General features: G+C 42.6%; 1 protein-coding gene across 2 annotated transcripts; it reads right to left on the reverse strand.

Moving 5' to 3' along the window:
* Positions 1 to 115: 115 nt before the first annotated feature.
* On the reverse strand, positions 116 to 19,681 carry Ck (myosin-VIIa ck). 2 transcript variants are annotated; one of them, XM_071793692.1, is made up of 27 exons: positions 18,941 to 19,681; positions 15,244 to 15,290; positions 11,197 to 11,310; positions 10,823 to 10,969; positions 10,531 to 10,715; positions 10,132 to 10,253; positions 9,780 to 10,036; positions 9,378 to 9,543; positions 9,158 to 9,288; positions 8,665 to 9,060; positions 8,163 to 8,543; positions 7,941 to 8,096; positions 7,239 to 7,832; positions 6,703 to 6,912; positions 6,155 to 6,532; positions 5,008 to 6,048; positions 4,489 to 4,733; positions 3,921 to 4,281; positions 3,722 to 3,840; positions 3,241 to 3,637; positions 2,936 to 3,118; positions 2,654 to 2,855; positions 2,026 to 2,154; positions 1,832 to 1,928; positions 1,657 to 1,754; positions 1,401 to 1,570; positions 116 to 1,273 (listed from the first exon to the last, which is right to left on the reverse strand). In XM_071793692.1, the coding sequence occupies exons 2-27, from the start codon at positions 15,259 to 15,261 to the stop codon at positions 1,067 to 1,069; spliced, it is 6,504 nt and encodes a 2,167-aa protein (XP_071649793.1). In that variant the 5' UTR covers positions 15,262 to 15,290; positions 18,941 to 19,681; the 3' UTR covers positions 116 to 1,066. The 2 variants fall into 2 exon arrangements, with proteins under 2 accessions (XP_071649793.1, XP_071649792.1); XM_071793691.1 differs by having other exon boundaries at positions 6,137 to 6,532.
* Positions 19,682 to 19,916: the final 235 nt, after the last annotated feature.

The raw sequence follows: 19,916 nt of genomic DNA on the forward strand, positions 1-19,916 counted from the left end.
GAGATAGCATCGGCCTGGGAATGTCTTCCCGAAGAGATCTGTGTCGGAAAGGGGGGAACGCACCGGTATACATTCCATGGGAATTTACCCACGATTAACGCTTGTACTTTGCGCGTGGAAAATATGGTCGTCTTTATTCACAATTATAAATGCGAATTAATAGTAATTACATCCTTATGCGAGACGTTTATTGCGAAATTATACTCTGTAGAGGTAGCAAGGCAAATTTTTGGAGAATGTTTTTGCTTCCCTGCGGATACACCGCTTTCACTTTGTATATCCCGTGTGTCTTCGCGAGAATTTGCGAATTCCCAAAATTTGACTCACGCCACGTAATAATAAACAACTCGTTGGACGGATAATATATTCTAACCATTCGCTATTTGCACAACTGTCGCAAATGCGTTTCCTCTCAAATACGAGTTGTTATACATTAGCCGCTATTATATGCCCATGTTACATTAACACGCGCGTAGAGCGCGTATAAATTGCTTGGAGATAACAATATGAATTTTGAGTTACATGATCTACCAATGATATTTAGAGATACAATAGAGATAATTAATATTTTATACAAAGCGGTGAAAAATTCCTAATCGTAAGTAATTCATGTACAAATCTATCAGCTACAACAACTTGTGTACATATAAATTGTTATTCCTCTTGCACAGATTATTATGAATTATAAATTAACAGGTAGATATGCAAATAATCGAATATACTATACCTATATTTTATAATATAAATTGTAGCATTGATGATTCTAAACTTACCAGCACAAAACTCTTACATCGCGTACAATATAACATGAACAATGATAAATATATCAATTAAGTACGTAAAATAAAAGTTTAAAAATTACTTCTCGTCAATTCGGACGGAAAAAACGATATTGCGAACAGAGTTTGTCGTAGTATCGTACATTCGTAAATCGCCACGCAATTGCACGCTCGTAAAAGACCAAATTGAGCGATTTTAACGTCAGCGAGACGCTAAAATTGCAAGGTGTATTTATGTATTCAGTCGCACCATGAAATAGTATTCCACTCAATTATTACTTTTGTCTCTATTTGATTCGTATCGTGCGTTGCTTGTTCATGTTCGTAAGCATTAGCGAAATGTAGGAGGTCAAGAGATCGTCCATCTTATAACCCAGTGAGGTTTCGCACAAGAGCTTCGAGCCGCGCACGAGGTTCCCTATCGTCATGTGGAAGTAGGTATTGCCAGACGACCAATTGGAGATTCTTGTAAAGGGATGAGTGATGAGTATGTCCTGTAAAATAATACGTGTGCAGATTATTAATAGCGTCCGAGTGTATTGTTGATAAAACGTAATTAAAACTAAAGAAATGATATACGTTTCTCATCGAGAGAGGATAACGTGAGATGATCTTGATTACCTTGGATTGGGGATGTATGAGGCTAACGCCGTGCTTGTTGATGGCGATTAATAACAACTCGGGGTAATTCGGTTCCGTGCTCTGCTTCACCTCGAAGAACGCGGAGCCGAACGTCGGCCATCGATATACGATTTTCAGGAATGTAATTTTCGCGTCTTCTGGACTCATGCCTAAGATAAAAAGTATCTCGATAAAAATCCCAAATCTTTCTTCACGCATAAAGGGCTCTAGCGAATCATTCCTTCTTCTTACTTACCAGCATCTTGATTATAGGCAGCGATTATCGATCTTTTCCAGTCGTTAGCACTCTGTATCTTGATCAAATCACCCGGTATGAGTTCTCTTAGCATTTGTCTGAAATGAAAAAAATTTGCTTGTTGTTCATTCGTAATGTCTTTCCTTTGTAAAATTACGTATTGAAAAGTGCTTACGGGATCGCTTGTAATTCCTGTTTGCTCTCGCCGAATCGTACTCTGTATACCAAGGCCGCTAATCTCGACGCTTCTTCTTTTGTACATTTGTGGTAGCCTATGCATATTTGCAATGATAATATAATGCAATTTACATATATTGTTACGTAGAACGTAATATGCCAGAATTAAACATTCTAATTGCCAATACGTACCTCTCAACAACTTGGGAAGTTCTTGATGGAAATGGAAAATTAAATCGGCGTTTCTGTCTTTACCAGGAACTGTATTTGTCCAAAGCTTCTTCATAAAGAAAACTTGATATGTAAACTGCGGCGACACTCCTGAATAATAAGAATAAAGAAATATATAATACCGATTGCTTAATATAAAAATATGCACGTGCAAACGTACGAGTATAGAAATCGTGTAGCAATTAGTGCTATCAAAGCTCTTGTTTCCTCGCTGCAGTTGTATTATTACGATGTTGAATTATCAAGGTAGCGAGATTATAGAGACGTGATTTTTCTTCCTTGCGTTATACTCCGAGATAAATTAATTTGTTCATGCCACTGTGCACGTTCGATTAATATAGACTGATAAAAGTATCATAATCTTCTTTTTTTAGTATTCTGTGTTAGTAATAATAACTTATAACATACAATTTAATATGTGTGTACATTCATTAATCCACAAACAAAAATGAATTTTCAATACATTTTTCTTCTATACTACATGTGTATAGTAAAAAATTAAAATTTATATTTGTTGCTTCCGATATTAAAATTCGATACAGTCGCAGCGAGGAAACGAAAACATTAAAGATTGCAAAGATATAGGTACCGTCTCGCGATGGTCTAGCTTTCCTGATCCAATCAGTTAAATGTCGCACGAAATCGAAGAAGAAATCTCCTTCCGGGACGGAAATGACTTTATCAGCGATCTTGACAAACAGACTAAAGCCCTCTGCAGATCGCAGATTCAGTCTTTGCGCGATATTCTGGCAAAAGTCTTTCGCTCTGGTAGACGAGTCAACTTCGAATGCCTGTAAACCGGAATTACAATAGTTAACAACCGACAGGAAAAAATTGCGAAGGAGAAATAGGCAATAATTAAGATATGTACCTCGTCCGTGTCGTCTGGGAAATAGACCTTGTGAAATATTTGCGTAGTTTTGTGCTGGATAGCTTCCACTTCTACTTGATGTGGCGGATACTTCCGTTGACCATTGCGCAAGGTCTTCTGCAGCCTTTGCAAAGAGTCTTGTGATATGGGATGGCGTCTCGTACGCAGAAACAGAGTTAATTCCTGCAATGGAAAACAGTATTATACACATATACTTGCAAATTTGTCTTCAAGCACGTCATCGATAATATTCTTCTATGAAATATAATAATTATTGGTAAATAGAGAGAGAAATTCTATCATACCTTCAAGAGACTCTGACTACAAGTAAACAGCCCAGTAGCGAGCCACATTAGCTCCCATCCTCGCTCTTCGCTCAATCTGTTGCGGTTATCGGTGAGCTGCTTCATAATCTGACAATAAATTTCGTCCCGTAAAATTTCGTTCTTCAACGGCCCGTCGAAAATTAGATCGGTGTACTCGTTGCCAATGCGCGGTCGTTTCGTCGGCAGATCGCCCATGTACTTCAGAATGGCATTAAAGGCGAAACACGCTTCTTCGGCTAGCTCCTCCTTGGATACGAGTTTCTTCAAGAGAGGTTGCTTTATCGGCTCTCTGGAGTGATGCCACAATTCGTCCGTGTGGCCACGTCGCGCGGACGTTAAGGTCAGCGTTTTGGACATTGTTCTCTTTGGCGGTGTTCTAAAGATAAATCCAATCAGAACGTTATCACACTTTTTACTTTAGAATATCAAATGCGAATTTAATATTGACGTTTCTACTTACCGGAAGTGATCGATTGCGTATTCCAAAAGAGTGTGGGGTTTATCGCGAGAGTCCACACCGTTCATTTGCTGCGGATAGAGTCTGCGACTATTCTCCGTACCCTCCATACTGAATAAAGCCTGAAAATTAGAATCGATGAGTTTAGATAAAAAAATCAACGTTCCTCGGCAATGAAAGTAATCCGTACGTTGATACGTACCAATATATCATTTGGTGGTTTCGTTAAGGAAGGTAGAACGTAAACCGTCTCAGCCGGGAAATCACCCTTCTCACCAGTCCTTTCGCAGGTTCCGACATACCATCCTGAGTTGAGCACAGTCTCGCCGGTGCTCTCGTCTTCGAGGACGATGAGATCGCCCTTTTGAAAATTCAAGAACGACGAGCCTTCGCCCGGCGCTTTGTAATCTTGTAGAGCTATAACGAACTTGCTGCGCTTCTTCAGCCCTTCCAAAAAGTATACCACCAGATCACGGATGTCCTCCGCGTTCGGGCTTTGGAACGTGAATTCTTCTCCCCGTACCGTCGATAAACTGAATGTTTGCGTAAACATCTTGGTTGTTCTGCGAAGATAACGCCAAGTTTAGAATGTAATGCTCGGAAAGTTTCACAACTTAACGTTTTAAAACGCTTTTAAAACACAAAATAAAGCAGAGAGTTTGCTCTTCTTACTTTATTCTACAACTATAGCTACACAAATGTACGTATAAACTTCTTTTAAAAATTTCTCTTGCAAAAGGACTTTATTGTATAATCGCGCTATTACATACTTTTGACTAGATACGGTGGTAATCTCGGGGAAGGATAACTCCAAGAGCACCTGTTCCTGATCGTCGACAACGTACACCCCGGTCCAATTAACGGCTATGATAACGTCATTCTTCGGTAGGTTCGGGCCGGAATTTCTGTAAGCTTCGTAAAATCGGGAGAACAACAAAGGCCATTTGAACTTTGCATAGCCGACTATGTCCTCTTTAACGCGTAGCGCTGGTACTTTCTCTTTCAAGTAGTAACTCTGAAATTAAAAGTTAGAACTAACAATAAGAGTAAAAGCTAAAATCGAGAATTCAGAAACATCGATATATGCGCGTTTTTTTTCCTTTTTTTAAATTAAATAACTTGGAACAGCTTCAAATTAACGTCTCTTTCTTAAAATAAAAGTAAAAACATTTCGAAATTCCTGTTCTTGGTTCGCTCTTTGCCTTTGGGACTAAAATATCTTCATCACTTTATCTTGTTGAAATATCTTTGCGAAAATACTTGTTTAATTTTGTAAAGACAACACTTACCTTCTTATACGCCTGCAAGACGAGGAGTCCCCATCGATCGATCGCCTTGTCGATCCCCGTCAGACAATAATCCGGTATGTAATTCGGCAGAAGGGTATACAGTCTGTCGACGTTCATGTCGGTGTGATACTCTATATAATATTGCTGCGCCGCTATCATCGCCAGGTCCTCCTCCTTGTCGCAACGATATTCACCGAATTTCACGCCGCGTACCACCTGCTGATAGATTAAATTCGTGGCCACCTGGTCCTCGGTCGGCTCGTGCCAGGGCGCGAAAATCTCCTTCCTGAAGAACAACCTCCACGGCGCGTTTCGTTCCTGCGCGCCCTGTTCCTTGGCGTACTGTTCGCATTGCGAGATTGCGTCCATCACGTGATCGCCGCCGCTGCCCAAGGACGATACCTTGTCGAATAAGGCAATGTACAGAGAGAAGCCGAATTGGTCCCTTAGCGAGATCTTATCGGACAATTGGTTACACAGTTCTCTAGCGGTGGTGGCCGAGTCGGCCAGCAAGGTCTTCGTGTTGCCGTCCATAAAGGTAATCGGCAACATGATCGGCTTCTTCGACTTCGTGGCTTGAAGTTCGAGCCAACTCGGAGGTTGATTGCGAGTGCCGTTGTTGAAGGTTCTCTTCAGCCTATCCTCGCAGTAAGGCGCGTAACCAGGTGGTCCCTCCCTAATGAAAGCTCGCAGATAGTTGACGAACTTCTCGGAGGGTGCGAAACAGCCGACGCAGAGGGACAGCAGGATCCAACCTCGAGCGTGCGACGATTTCGATGGGTTGTTGGTCAGTTGCTTGCAGATTTGGCAGTATATCTCATCCCGCAGTTCGGCGCGCAATATACCGTGGCCGATGATGAAGTGCAGCTTCTCGAGGTTTGACGTAGGTCTGGCTTCTAACCAGGATTGATAGCTGTCGGCGGTATATTCGTCCTCTTGTAGCCTTCTGCGTACGTCTTCGCCCAACTTGTTTTTACGCTTCAGAGTTAGCGATACTAACTTGTGCCTGATCGAACGCGGCTTCTGCTTGAGAAATGTTTCCTGGAAAGACACAAATAATATTTTGTTGTAGCTCTAGCGCCCTTTCGTGTACCAATACAATTTAAAATGTATATGCAAATTTAATTACAAATTGATCTTCACGTACAGGATCCATGCCCATCATCTGAGCCTCCTGAAATTCTTTACTCCTTATAAAATTCCGTCCGAGTGTAGCCGTCACTTTCGACATTACCGAAGTCGTGTCTCTGTCCATCGTGTGGAATCGCGGCTCAGGTAAGTCGCCCGTAAATCGAAGTATAGTTATCCACAAAGCCTGAGCGGCCAATTGGTCGCCTTGCGTGTGCAATGGCAATAGTGGATGCTTGAGTGGCTTTCTAGAATATTGGTGCGTGATATTGCCCTGGAAATACGTGGCAGCGAATTTCTGGAACTTAAACTCGGACAGATCCTCCTCATCCTCCGAGGCCATCTGAATCGGGCTAATTATCTCCTGATGTTGATCGGCTTTCAGTGCAGGAAGATCCTATCAGAAGCAAAGGGATTAATATTTTTTTAATGTGAGAAAAGATAAGCGATGTTTTCTAATTTTATATATTAATTAAATTAAGTAAAATCATGTTATTCCAATTCTAAAGCTTCTTTGCGATCGTTTAATCACTTTGTGAACAAAGAATCAAATTTATCATAACTTACATTAAACACAGATGTTTCCCTCGCCGGAGTCGGAGCTTCGCTGCTGGAGTCTGGCAAGAAATCGAACATGGCTTCAACCAATTTGCTATCGTCGACTGGCTCGTCTTGTTTCTTGGCCGCGTCATTAATCAAATTTTTCTTGATTTCCATTCGTCGCCTGTCTTCCAGCTCCATCTCGATTTCCTTCCTTTCCAGTTCTTGCATGCGTTCCTGAAAATACGTGTCATATTGGAATTTACAACTATTACATGTATTGCAATCGTGACTCGCTGAGAAGGAAAAGGAACTAGTCAACACTAATTCTCGACGAACATTAGCGTTTTCGCGAAAATTTCGCTAATTCTTAAATTATTTTTTATTACATATAGCGAGCAGATTATATTAATAATATCGTAGATCACTAAGAAGAAGATTAGTTCTTTTCTTGTTGCGATTTAATAGAGAACTTCTTGTACGTCCGCTACACAGACTTTCGTCTCCTTTATCCGTTAGAGTAACGAATGTAAACTTTATTGGTAAATATTTATCATATTTACCCTGTAGTTTTGTTCCGCGATCTCCTTGGCTCGCTTGTTGCCTTGGTCTTTCAGTTCGCGCTCTTCCTTCTTCCGCAATCGTAACGCCTCCACGTGCAGTCGATACTCGTACTTGATCTTCTTATATCGCCTCTGCGCGATCAGCCTTCTCACGTGCGCCTGTATCTTCACTATGGCCCACAGTTTCTTCCGATACATCTTGCGCACCAGGTGACCTCGGGCTCGCGCTTGAAGCGCGACGATATGGCCGCGCAGGTGTCTAAATCTGTGCGACAACACGCGCGACCTGATGAGCGCCTGCAATCGCATGTAACCGATCCGCATGCGCTTGTATCGTTGACGTTGCGCGTAGCCCCGCCAATACTTTTGCACGATCATCGCCGCCGCCCTCATCCGAAGGAACCTTCTCCTGTAAACCCAGCCGCGGATATTGCGCTGCAGTATCAGAATCTTGCGCGTCAGCACGCGATCGCGCTCCTGCTCGAGGAACAGATCGTGTGCGTCCTTAAGGAAGACTTTGGTGTGTCCAAGCTGGTAATCCGACCGACCTAACACCGCATGGCAGATCTTCGAAGTCGCCGCGCGGCAGTCCACCTGAAGTTCACGATACGGATATTTATATCGATATGAATTTTATCGAGAAAGTGACTGAGATAGCAGCTATATGATTAATAAAAGTTTATTATTCGATAGATTATCCACCTTGTGTGCGGGTGGAATGCCCGAGATGAGAAATCGATATCTTTCCACGAACTCGGGAAAGGAATGGCGAATGGGGTAACCAGCTCGACGAATCCTGATGGTTTCCATCATACCGGAGTATCGCAATTGCCGACAGCAGAGACCACGATCGAACATCTGGAACATCAAGTATTTGCGTTTGAAAGGTCATTCCGTCGACCATCGACTCCCGCGAATGCTTACCATCGGTTTCTTATATTCATTCGGTTTGATGCATCTTATGAAGAAGGGTTGACAACTACATAAAGTCTTCATGAGCGCATCCAACGATTTCTTGAATTGTGTCGATAACGTGGGTGCTCTCTTCCTAGTTTCCGATCCCATACCGATGTCCTCGACGAAGCAGGCTTGAAGAAATTTATTCGACGATATATGAATAAGTTGCAGCAAGTCCGCGCTGAATGTGTCCCTGTTTTTCTCTAGGAAACTCCTCGTGTCGTAAAAGACGACGCCCGCGAAGTGATTCAAGCCGAAGGATGTGTTAATGTCCGATTTAGGTTTCAAATAATTCCTATGACTGCCATGAGTCTTGTGGATTTTCGCCAACATGGTTTGATCCGTGCCCTGAAAATCGATAAACCATGCATTAAAAGCACAGGCAAATGTTCAGTTAATTTAGAAGGACTACTTCTCCACAATAATTAAGAGATCTCGATATTCCTCCTTTAAATTATAGCACTCGTACTTTTGGAAATTTCGATTCTTCGTCAATAAGCGCCATAATGTTGAGCTGCTTGATAGCTATCAGATCTAAAGCGTCCTGGTTATCGACGAACTCTATATGCTGCCAATTGATACCCTCGTGATTGTACTCCTCTTGCTCCAACTTGAATATATGCTGAACGAAAAATTGCTGGAGATTCTCGTTGGCATAATTGATACAAAACTGCTCGAAACTGTTGTGATTGAAGTTCTCGAAGCCGAAGATATCCAATACGCCTATAGCACTCCGCGAATTATTCTTCGGCCTGTATATGGCCTCGTTAATTTTCTTCACAATATGTACGAATAATCGACCGTATATGCCCTTCACAAATGCATCTCTGATGTCGACCGATTGCTCTCTCGACAACGTAGAAACCTATCGAAACACGACAAAGGATCCATTTTCAATACTATAGTATAGACAGTATTTTTAAGAGCTTTTTCACGATCTCTACATATGGAAGAATACTTACTACTGTTTCACCGTGCGCGAATATCGTTCTGCGAGTGAGCGCATCTATCAAGGACTGTACTGGAACTCCTAGTAAATACGCCACTCTTTGTACATTCGTTTGCTCTGGAATCTCCGTAGCGTCTAAATTATCTGGAAGTCACGCGTGAATTGAAACCATCTAATTTCGACTAATGAGACTGACGCGGCGAATTTGTTAGATTCCTATTAAAATTTCGTACCTACAACAGTGGCTCTGTACTTTATGTTGCCCATATGTAACAAAGCCGCGAGCAATTTAAGCACCTCCCAAATTTCCACGTCGGAGAATAACAAAACCTTCATAGCTGATCTTATGTCGGCGAATTCGGCCGCGTCGTCGCGCCCTTCGCAAGTAATGCCGCCACCCTAAAGGCAAAAGATTAATATTGCACATGTAGGTTGAGAGCACATACGAAAGTTTTCTATTTATGAATAACATTCTTTGCTGCATTTTTTAGTTCTTGGAGATGACCGTGCGCTTGCGCGCGTGCGTGCGTGCTTTGTATGCATGAGTGTGCGCGTGTTCTCATTGTCAGAACACGAAATGTTATTACTACCAGTATTGCCGTTAGCGCTAACTAATATAGTATTCGCGCGCTTACCCCTATAAGATATTTGTACGTGGACGCATCTTCCAGCTCGAGCTTTTGCTTCTCCTCCTTGGAAAGGCCAGCTATCATACAATAAAAAATGTGATAATTCCTCTCGTCCAAGCTTTGGGATACGATCCGTGATTTTTCCAGAAGATACTGCTCTATCTTGGCCCCTTCTATTACGCCTTGCTCGTTGAAATGAATATCGATGTACTTGCCGAAACGGGAGGAGTTGTCGTTTCTCACGGTTTTCGCATTGCCAAAAGCTAGAATGTTAGAGATCGTCGTTTGATAATCAATCAACTCTTCCGGTTTTCAATGTAGATATGTGTGTGTGAATTTGTTTTATCATGAGACTCACCTTCGAGTATCGGATTCGCTTCTAAGATCTGTTGCTCGATCCACGAATGTTTTCCGCTGATTGCTGCTAGATATTGTAGAATTAATTTCGTGCTCTCTGTCTTTCCCGCTCCGCTCTCGCCACTAAAATAAAATTCAAATTTCTATTAATAATATAAAAAAAATTGTACAAGTCGTAATTATAGACAGATAATAATTGTTGCCTCAATAATAAGCTAATAGCTTTCAATAATAATTGTCTCTTCAATAGTAAACACGATTCACAAAAATATCACACGAAAGAAAATCGATCTTTTCCTCAGCAATCCCATTTATCAAGAGCAAATAAAAAAAAAATGTATGTTACAAGATTAATGTCACAGAGAAGGGTATAGACGGAGCACGACTTGTGGTACCTTACCTAATTACTATGCACTGATCCTGGCCGTATCGGTTCATATGCGCGTAACTGTTATCGCCGATGGCGAATATGTGCGGCGGCAGCTCCCCGATTTTACGATCCTTGTAGAGTTTGATTTGCTCAGCGGTATAAATAGGCAATATCTGGTACGGGTTGACGGCGACCAGGATGGAGCCCGTGTACGTCTGTAAAATTACAATTGTTGTTACGTGTCGCGAATCGGATCGTTTCGCGCGCCTGTGGAATCTCGTTCAGCCAATCTCGCATTTCGCCATCGCGCCGAGGGACTTACGTAAATGAGATTCTCGTTGTAGCGTATCAATAGATTTCGCAGAATGCCCGCCTCATGGAGGTCTCCTAAACTGATCATATCTTCTACACCTTGCACCGAGGTGGCATGCATGGCCTTTATTCGTCTCTCCGGCGTTAGCCATTGTTCCTGCGAAATTATTCGTCAATCGACTAATGGAATTAAAAGTTAATTAGTTGAACGGCTGCCTTTCGGGGAAAATGCAAGTGTAGTATCGGGAAGAGCGATGGTTTAGTCTTTTTTTTTTTTTTTTAAAGAAAATTAAGTCTTCGAAAGCGAAACTTTTCGATACCGTCGCCTACGCGAACAATTCTCGCGGCAGCAAATTTGTATAACATGTATAATTCGGCGATCACCTTGTTGTCGTCGTCCTTTACTTGAATACGTCTGCCTTCCGCCGAGATGACTCGCGCCCCGATCGCGACGTCAAATTCCCTTCCTGAGATTGGTTCGATCCATATATAATCCCCCTGTGTAGGATAAAGAGGCACGCTTTTATTATTTTCCTTTAATAGAAAAGGCAGACCAGTCTCTACCTACGCTAATGTTATATACGAGCGTGATCTAAATAATTGCTCAAGGTAGTGAACGTGTGTCGCTGGCCTTGAACCGTAGAATATCTCGAACGGCGTTAATTAACATAAACCAGTTATTCACGTTATTGAGTAACGCGTGTAACTATATCCACCCACACTATGGCCGGTATTCATAGTCGGTTCTTATATTTAAGACCGTCTTAAGTACAATCTTAAGATATTATAAACCAATCACAGAGCCGTATTAGCATCTTAAGACATTACTTGAGACGGTCTTGAAATAAGAACCGATTATGAATACCGGGGAATATGACGGAGAGATGGGAAAAAGACGAGAAGCGAGAATCGAGCGACGCGATGAGGGTTTCGCAGTCGCGGGTTGTATGGAATTCGTATCTATTAACGCAAGCGTCGGATCTAAAAATTGAGTTATATGGTATACCGTTGTAATAACTGTACTACTGCCTTTACCATTCGGCGTGGCGCACGGCACGCGGCAAGGCGGTAGTAAGTATACGTCGTAACAAATTTCCCAATTGTTATTTGACACGCGCGATACACGTGTCACGCGTGTCACATCTCGGTAGATCGATCCAACATTACCTCTGTCCTTCCCCCTCTTCTCCCTCTTTCTGCATCGCTACACTTGAATATTAAAAGATGAAAAATTTAAACCATCTTGAGTTAAATAACACTTTGTCATTTTTATCTTATATGTGTCGAAATTTATTATTTCAATACAAAACAGTGTTATATAACTTTACTGATTTAGTTGAATTAACGACATATATTGAATAAAAACAGTGGCGAATAAACCTATAGAAATGATTAAAAATGACTTAAATAGAATATAATTTGACACTACAAATTTAACAGTGTATTAAAGGACTTACATGGCTCGCGCTCTCATTCATACCGAAAATTTCGCGTAACGTCGACAGTTTACTTACTGGAGCTTATTCGTTCTCCCTGGAAATATTTCAAAATCATGAAAATTGATATTAAAAAAAAAAGAAAGTAAAATTTATATCATAAAAAATTCTGACTTCTCGTGAATTCGCGCGCGCACGGCACGTTAATCGGATCAAAGATTCGACGAGGGAGCGGCGGCAGGCGAGCGATGCGAAAGTAAAATTGCTGGCCGAAGCAAAAGGAATAGATCGAATAAGCGGCTTTTATTTCGTGGGCGAAGCGAGGCGAGGCGAGGAACGGATGTCGAGCTCTTCCGATGTTCCGGTGAAGTGAACAATCGGGACGTAAACGTGTATCAGGTGCGATCCCCCGTGTTCGTGTGGGCGGCACGCACGTATGTATATTACGCTCGTGCGCCCGCGCGAGCGCACGCGATGCAAACGGTTGCAGCACGCGGAACTGCGCGGAGCGTCTCGTGGGAAGCCGGGAGCCGGGAGCCTTGGCGAAGCCCGTGGCCGGGTCTTCTACCTGCCGCTCTTTGCCCAACTCGATCGCTCGTGATTGACGGGCGAGCCCGACTTCCGTTTCGCCGTCGGATCGGACGAATCGCCGAGGAATTCAACCTTGTCGTTCTCCAAACGCCATTAGAAAGTCGTATAACGATCTGCATACGTTGTACAATGTAAACTCTGTTTAATAATAATACACAAATTACATTTATGTAAACAATGTAAACAATCTAATCTTGAAATTTACCTTGTAGAAGGTCCTGCGTTTATTAAATCGTTTTACGTGAACGATTTTAAAAGTGAGTGTCCTCGACAAAGCGTTCGGCGCGAAAATCGCGAGCTGGAGCACCGATACGAACCACTCAGCGACGATCGCTCGATATATACACGTATCGTGAAAGTATGTACGTTTGGACCACTGCCAGTACTGAAAATCTATAGTGTACGTGACGTAAAGTATAGATTTTCAGTCCTGGCGGTGCATATCAGCCAGGAACGCGGCCTTAATCGTCGCGGCGACGCCGACGTGCACGTCCGATAAGCGAGTCGTCCAGCGAGAACGTGACGCTGCCGGTAATCGTCGCCTTTCACTCGCCTTCGCGGAGAGACGCGACCCTCCCGTTCATCTCCCGTACAGATTTGTCTGCGACGTTGGAAAGCCAATGGACCAAGTCCTCTTGATTTCTACGATCGCGCTTCACGATCCTCGCGAAGATATCGAGAAGGGACGATCCGTACACGCTGATTTAAGTATGTCGTTTTCTTCTTCTCCCTCTGATTTTTCTTTTCCAGCGCGCGTCCTCGATCATCGTTGTTGCCATACGTCATTTGATAATTATACCATTGAGTTAGGAAATGATATTGATTATTACTGGAGACTATCGCCGAACGAATGCCGCAAATTAAAATGCCGAGAATTTAGGGGTCTATTCGCTCCAAAAGTATATACACTGTTGAATTCTGATAAAATGTAGTCAAATTATAATCAATTTGAGTCATTTTTAACCATAAATTCTTAAATTTCTGTAAGTCGCCACTGCTCCTACTAAAAAAAAACTATGTCGTTAATTTAACTAAAAAAATGTTAATTTACCTAAATCAATGGAGTTAAAATTTAAAATAGTGACAAAATGTTAAAATTTAAATACGATTTAAAAATAACATTCTGTTTTTAAATTTTTTTTTTTCATAAACGAAACCTAGAAACTTGTAATTTTGCATTATGCATTACTGTTTTGTGTTAAAATAATAAATTTCGACACACATGGTAAAATAACAAGATATTTAAATTTAAAAGTTTCGAGTTAAATTAGAAACAAAATGTTTAAAATTTAAATACAATTTAAAAGTAACAAAATGTTATTTAATTCAAGGTAGACTGATTTAAATTGCATCCTTTAATATTTAAAGGTGTAGGCCTGAAAAATAGACAATTTTTAAGGATTCTTTTCATAAAACCTAGAAACCTTGTAGTTTTGCATATTTACATATTTATTATTATTTTATCATCCTCTGCGCGAGCACACTCACGGGTTAAATATCTCTCGCGGTCTCATCCGCGAGGGTCACGCTCTCTCCCGTAATCCATTCGCTCGCGAAGCGACTCGCTCCGGTAGTCTTACGTTACGTCTTATTTTCAGACAACCATGTAAATACCCCGAATAGCCAGAATAGCGACATCACGTCGACAGCCTCATCTTCGGTCATCAAAGGTCGGAACGCGAACGATGCGGTAACACGCGATGTATTTTAACGTAAACATTTCGAAAATAATCGCATCGACCAGGCTCGACACTTTACCCTCTTAAATCTCAAATATCTCGTTAACTTAGATTTTCAGCTAACGGAATACTCGCCGGGGGATTTTCCGTCGGCGATAAGGTGTCGACAACGGCGAGAAAACGACAAGGACGAAGGAGGAACTGCAAGAGGGAACGCACGGTCGCGCCGTCCAAGCGACCACGTCCAAGTGACGTATACGTTAGCGTCACTTAGCGGTACATCATTGTTTACAACGAGAGAACACGATGACTCCTGTCTCTCCGGCTATTTTCACTCGTCACAGATTCCTACTGACCGTGTTCGAGGAGAACGACGAGGAAAGCGGTAAATGTGATGGATTTAAGCTGGCGCGAGAGATCCGCCGTTTCTGCGACCAGCTTCATCGGAATTTATCTGGCCATTCGATATTCGATCGACCGACACGCGCAAAATCTCTTAGCGCTTTTCACTTGCCGGAGATTGTCCCCGCTGTGCGCGATCGACAGAGCACAAGGAGGACGTTTAGAGCGCATCCTCCTCAGGCGGAGAGAACGTCGGATAACGCTCTCGAAGATTGATAAATAATGATAAGTTTATCGAGCAGGAACGTTCTCTTACACAGTGATACCAGAACAATGCGCAATAATCAAGATAAACGTTCATAAGAATGCAGATAAGAACCTACCCGTGTGACGATGACCATCTCTTAAGTCGTGGTTGTCGGCACTCCGCCTAAAAACAAAAAAAAATAAAGAAATAAGTAAATAGGATCAAATCGAGTGGCACGCGTGTGTTCTTCGCACTATATATACATTACTTTTATCTAACGGTTATAGATTAGACTCGGTCTGTGAATTTAACAATGCCTATTACGCGTGTAAAGCCTTTGAAGAGACTTGAGAAGAAATATACTCGCGCGAGGAGAATTCGTCGAAGCTACGCGGAGTACCAAGAGCACTTGAACTCGTGTCAGTCCCGAGAATCTGACGGTACCCGCGTCGTCGTAGACGCGTGTCGCTGCATCTATTTGGAAGAGAAGCATCCCGACACGCACGTCGGTGATGTCTGGTCGATCACCGTTACCGCGGAGGCATCGCAAACCTGTTCGCAAAAGTGGGTTAGGCAGTTTGCGTTACCGTGCCATACGGCTCCGTGCGTCGAGATCCGAGAGAGAATCCTTCTCTTTCGCTCTCTCTCTCTCTCTCTCTTCTCTCTTTCTCTCCCTCCTAGCCCAGCCATCAGTTCCAATACCGCCACGCGTTATCACGAGCCGTCGAGTATTCGAAGAAAATCAAGCGGAAAATGTATTCTTTCCAAGGAGATTTATCGCGCGATGCATAGGCGATACTGTATATCATTTTTATGTGATATTTATACGTAATAGGCGAATCGTAAATTTTAAAAAACTTCTACAGATTAATTTTAATGTATTAATATATTTATTAATTTAAATTAATTTCTTATAGATTCACATATTTGTCAATCGCGTAAAGAGATTTGTGATTTTGCGCAAGACTGTGTAACAACGAGCATCTAGACTTCTTTCCGCGATAACGCATCATGACCGCTCTGATACGATCTACAATGAGAAACCCGGAAAGATCAATTTCCAAACGTCTAAACAGATTGCATATAATTTATCAAAACAAGTTAAATTTAATTCGTCGGATGAACCGTGTCAATTGAATGTATTGGTTTGCGATTGACTGAGCAATGTAATTTTAAGAAAGCGGATATAGTAAGAGAAGATATTGTTCGTAAATTGATCTGAGCGAATAAGTAAGTACACATTTTGCATGCCTCATCGAGACAGTTTGAGAGAGAGAGAGAGAGAAAGAGAGAGAAAGAGAGAGTTAAATCTCTTCTACTCATTGTTAGATTCGAGTAGCGTATAAATATCACAGCTTTAAATCAAGGTCATCTCTCTCTTGACTATTTAATTTCCGTATTATCATCGTAACACTAGAATGATTTAATCTAGAGAAAAATTTAATTATCGAGCAACAACTTAAATGCTCGAGTTATAATTGAAAAGAAATGATGTTCATTTAAACATAACAAAAAGAAAACTGTGGAGAGTTAATTGACGGTTTTAAATCGCATTTGGTTCAGAATTCTAATAAATCTTACCGTCTTTCTGACGTTAATTATACGAACGCGTTACGTTCGTGCGCACGAGTTTTTGTAAGCCTTTCGGCGCTTCAACTGGACACGTGTTCATTATATTTGTGCAACTTGGATCATCCGATGACGAAAGTCGCATTTTAATCTCATCCTTCGCATTCTATATCTGGTTGGTTATTAAAAGTAAATGTCACGAAATCGCTGACAATTTCAAACCTCGTCACGTCTCGTGTTAATCATCGAGAAGAAATGAGATTCGTATATGTAGGCGATTGGGTCGAACGTGAAATTATTAATGCAATCGCGAGACGAATGAAATCAATACGTCGGCGTCGTGTCGTAACGTACGTTCGGTTTATAAGATCGTTGTTTTAATTTTATAGGTGGGCACCCTTGTCTTCGCCATGAACTTGAAGGCACGGGCGTGAGCACAGAGCGGTCGCAGTCGCAGTCATTGACTTTGAAAATATCTGTGGAGAACGGTCAGTGGCGTAGGCGCCACGCGGGAGACTTTAACGGGTGATCAAACGAGGCGCTTTAGGATCGACTATAACGCCGAGGGAACCCGTACAACTTGCGCGATTTCAATCGCCCTTTCGAGAAGATAAGAAGTTCCGGAAGCCCTATTTCAATTTGCGTTGGTGACAGTAATTAGATTAATATCGATATCGCTGTGCAGTCGTTACGGTACATCGACACGGTAATCGCGCGCGGTTACGGTGAAAAATCGAAAATTAACGACATATGAATTTATATATATATATATATATATATATATATATATATATATATAATTATATATATATTATTAATATAATTATATATAATCATATAATTATATTAGTATAATTATATATAATCATATATATAATTTCATACATTATTATATCAATAAAAAATTAGAAAAAAAAGACGACGTTTGTTTTGAGGAATGCGAGGAATATTGTTATCAGCATGATATGTATAGAGGGTGTCTTACTTTTCCCGTAGATGCCTTCATCAATTTAAAATCGGTCTTACGTTTGCGGAAATATCGAGGGAGACCAACTCGTTTATCGCAGCTTTCCAATCTTTAGGATCATACATCCTTACAGCCAAGTTTCAAATTAGAATTTCCCATTAAAGTAGACTCTAGTTAAAATTAGCAAAGCCAATATGTAATATAACGTTTCGTAATTAATTTGATAATTTACAGTTTAGTGCAGTTTGCGAAGAGGCTTTCTCTCAATCGCCTCGATTCAATATACCCTTCCTCTTTGAAGGTCACTTCAAAGGCACTTTCAGAGAATCCGTCGTTGAAAAAATATTGCGCGAAGCGAGACACCCCGTATACGTAAACGTCCGAAGAGTCGGCCCAGTCATTACCTTTATCTCATCGTCTCACTTATCTCTTACTATTATCGCAGCACGTATCGCGCGCGATATTCCCGTGTACGCGCGTGTACGTTGTATATACCAATCGAGGTGAGATTCGTCGCACTTAATTTTTTTCATTATAAAGCAATCGCCGAGTTTCATCTCCGCGATAAGACGATGCATTCGATTCGCGGACACGCGACAATAGTCGTAGAAAGCGTAAACCGCCGCGTCCAGCCCGGCGTTTCACGTTAAAAAAACTGGAGAGGATAAAAAACTTTAGAGACTCGATTCACCGAAGCTCGTTTTTCCACATTTCAGGGACGATTTGTGAAATCAGGCCAGCGGAACGGATTAATATTTCGCTAATCATTGCCGTACGGCGTACGTGATAAGGTCCACGCCGATCCGCGGTATTCGAGGCTTGTTTCAGAAAAGCCCTCGTCATCTCTGGCCGTCCTCCACAACTTCCACTTTCACATTCGTGGGAATTTTTCGAAAAGGCGTAATTGAATTTTTTTAAAGAAACGAACCATCGAGAGAGATTTGAAAACTCGTCTTTCCCAAGTGTTTCCAAGTAACCGTAATAGTCTTTTCAGTGTTTAAACGATCCTCGAGCACCGCGATCGTCGTCAGTCGTCGCGATCGCGCGTATTCATCGCCGAAACGGAGAGGCACCGAGTGCTCCTCCATCACGCGCGCACTTCCGCCTCGTTCATCCTGGCCACCTGGGATACGCGCGTCCGCCCCGCGTCTGGCCCTGGGCAGGAACAAACGATAAAAGGGCTCGGGCCGATTCTCGGGACCGCGATCCGGAGCAACGCAGAAGGGGATAACTACGAAGCAGGGGAGCCCCCGAAGGATTCGTCCCCGCGTGAATCGCGGCCTCCATGCACACGTACCTGTTGCGAGTAACGAGAAACACGACGGAGAGCGGCTGTACGTCGGCTATATGTCGGCGGCACGCTCCATTAAAAGACACTACACTGGCACTGGGCTTCCGACGTGCGGTTCGCTTCTCATGTCCGGTCGTCTTCTTCGTAGATGAACGCGAACGAGCGAGCGAGCGAGCGAGCGAACGGAGCGGACGTACGAATGCGAGGCGCGTTCGCGTACTTAGCGATGGACTCGCGAGACTAAAGACTAAAGACGTGAGCGAGCATAAGGTAACCGAAATGAGACCGCACGGAGGTACAGCGAGCACAACCGGTCGCGACCTGCGGAATCGCGTGGCAATCACGAAGAGCGGTCGTCCGTCGTCGACGTCGTCGTCGTCGTTCCGGAGGATGGAACTACGGTGAACCGGCACATTAACACGTCCGCTCGGCTTCGGTTCGGTTCGGATCGGGTGTGCCAGGTGGAAGCTGGCTTGAAGCGAAGGTGGTGGTAAGACCTCGCGCGCGCTTCGGACCGCTTCGGGCTCGGGGCTGCCCCACCGCGCGCTCGCTATCGCTGCGGCAAAGGGGATACCACGTCGTCGGTAGGTCGGTTGTGTGTTGTGTACCACGTCGTACACAACCAACTGTGACGGACCGACTGGTGGGCCGGGCGAGCGTTCGCCAGATCGCTTCCTGCGCCGTTCAGGTAACAGATCAGCTATCTCGCCGCTCACCTGGCAGCCCGAGATCGGCCGCGATCTGTCTTGTCGACGGGCTCGCATGTGAAAGAACTTAAATTTTGGTGATATTTTACTTTAATATACTCCAGAATCCGGCGTCCAGAATTCTCCTCTTCTGACTTTTAATTAATCAAACAGGGACAGTAATCTGTAATATAATAAAAAATAAAAAAAGAAGACAACTTTGTTAGTTATCCCTTGAACGACTCGTTACTTCATAATGATTCATTCCCTATAAGCGCGTAATATTATTTGATATT

The sequence above is a fragment of the Temnothorax longispinosus genome, chromosome 11 (genome assembly GCF_030848805.1).
Source record: "Temnothorax longispinosus isolate EJ_2023e chromosome 11, Tlon_JGU_v1, whole genome shotgun sequence".
NCBI lineage: Eukaryota > Metazoa > Arthropoda > Insecta > Hymenoptera > Formicidae > Temnothorax > Temnothorax longispinosus.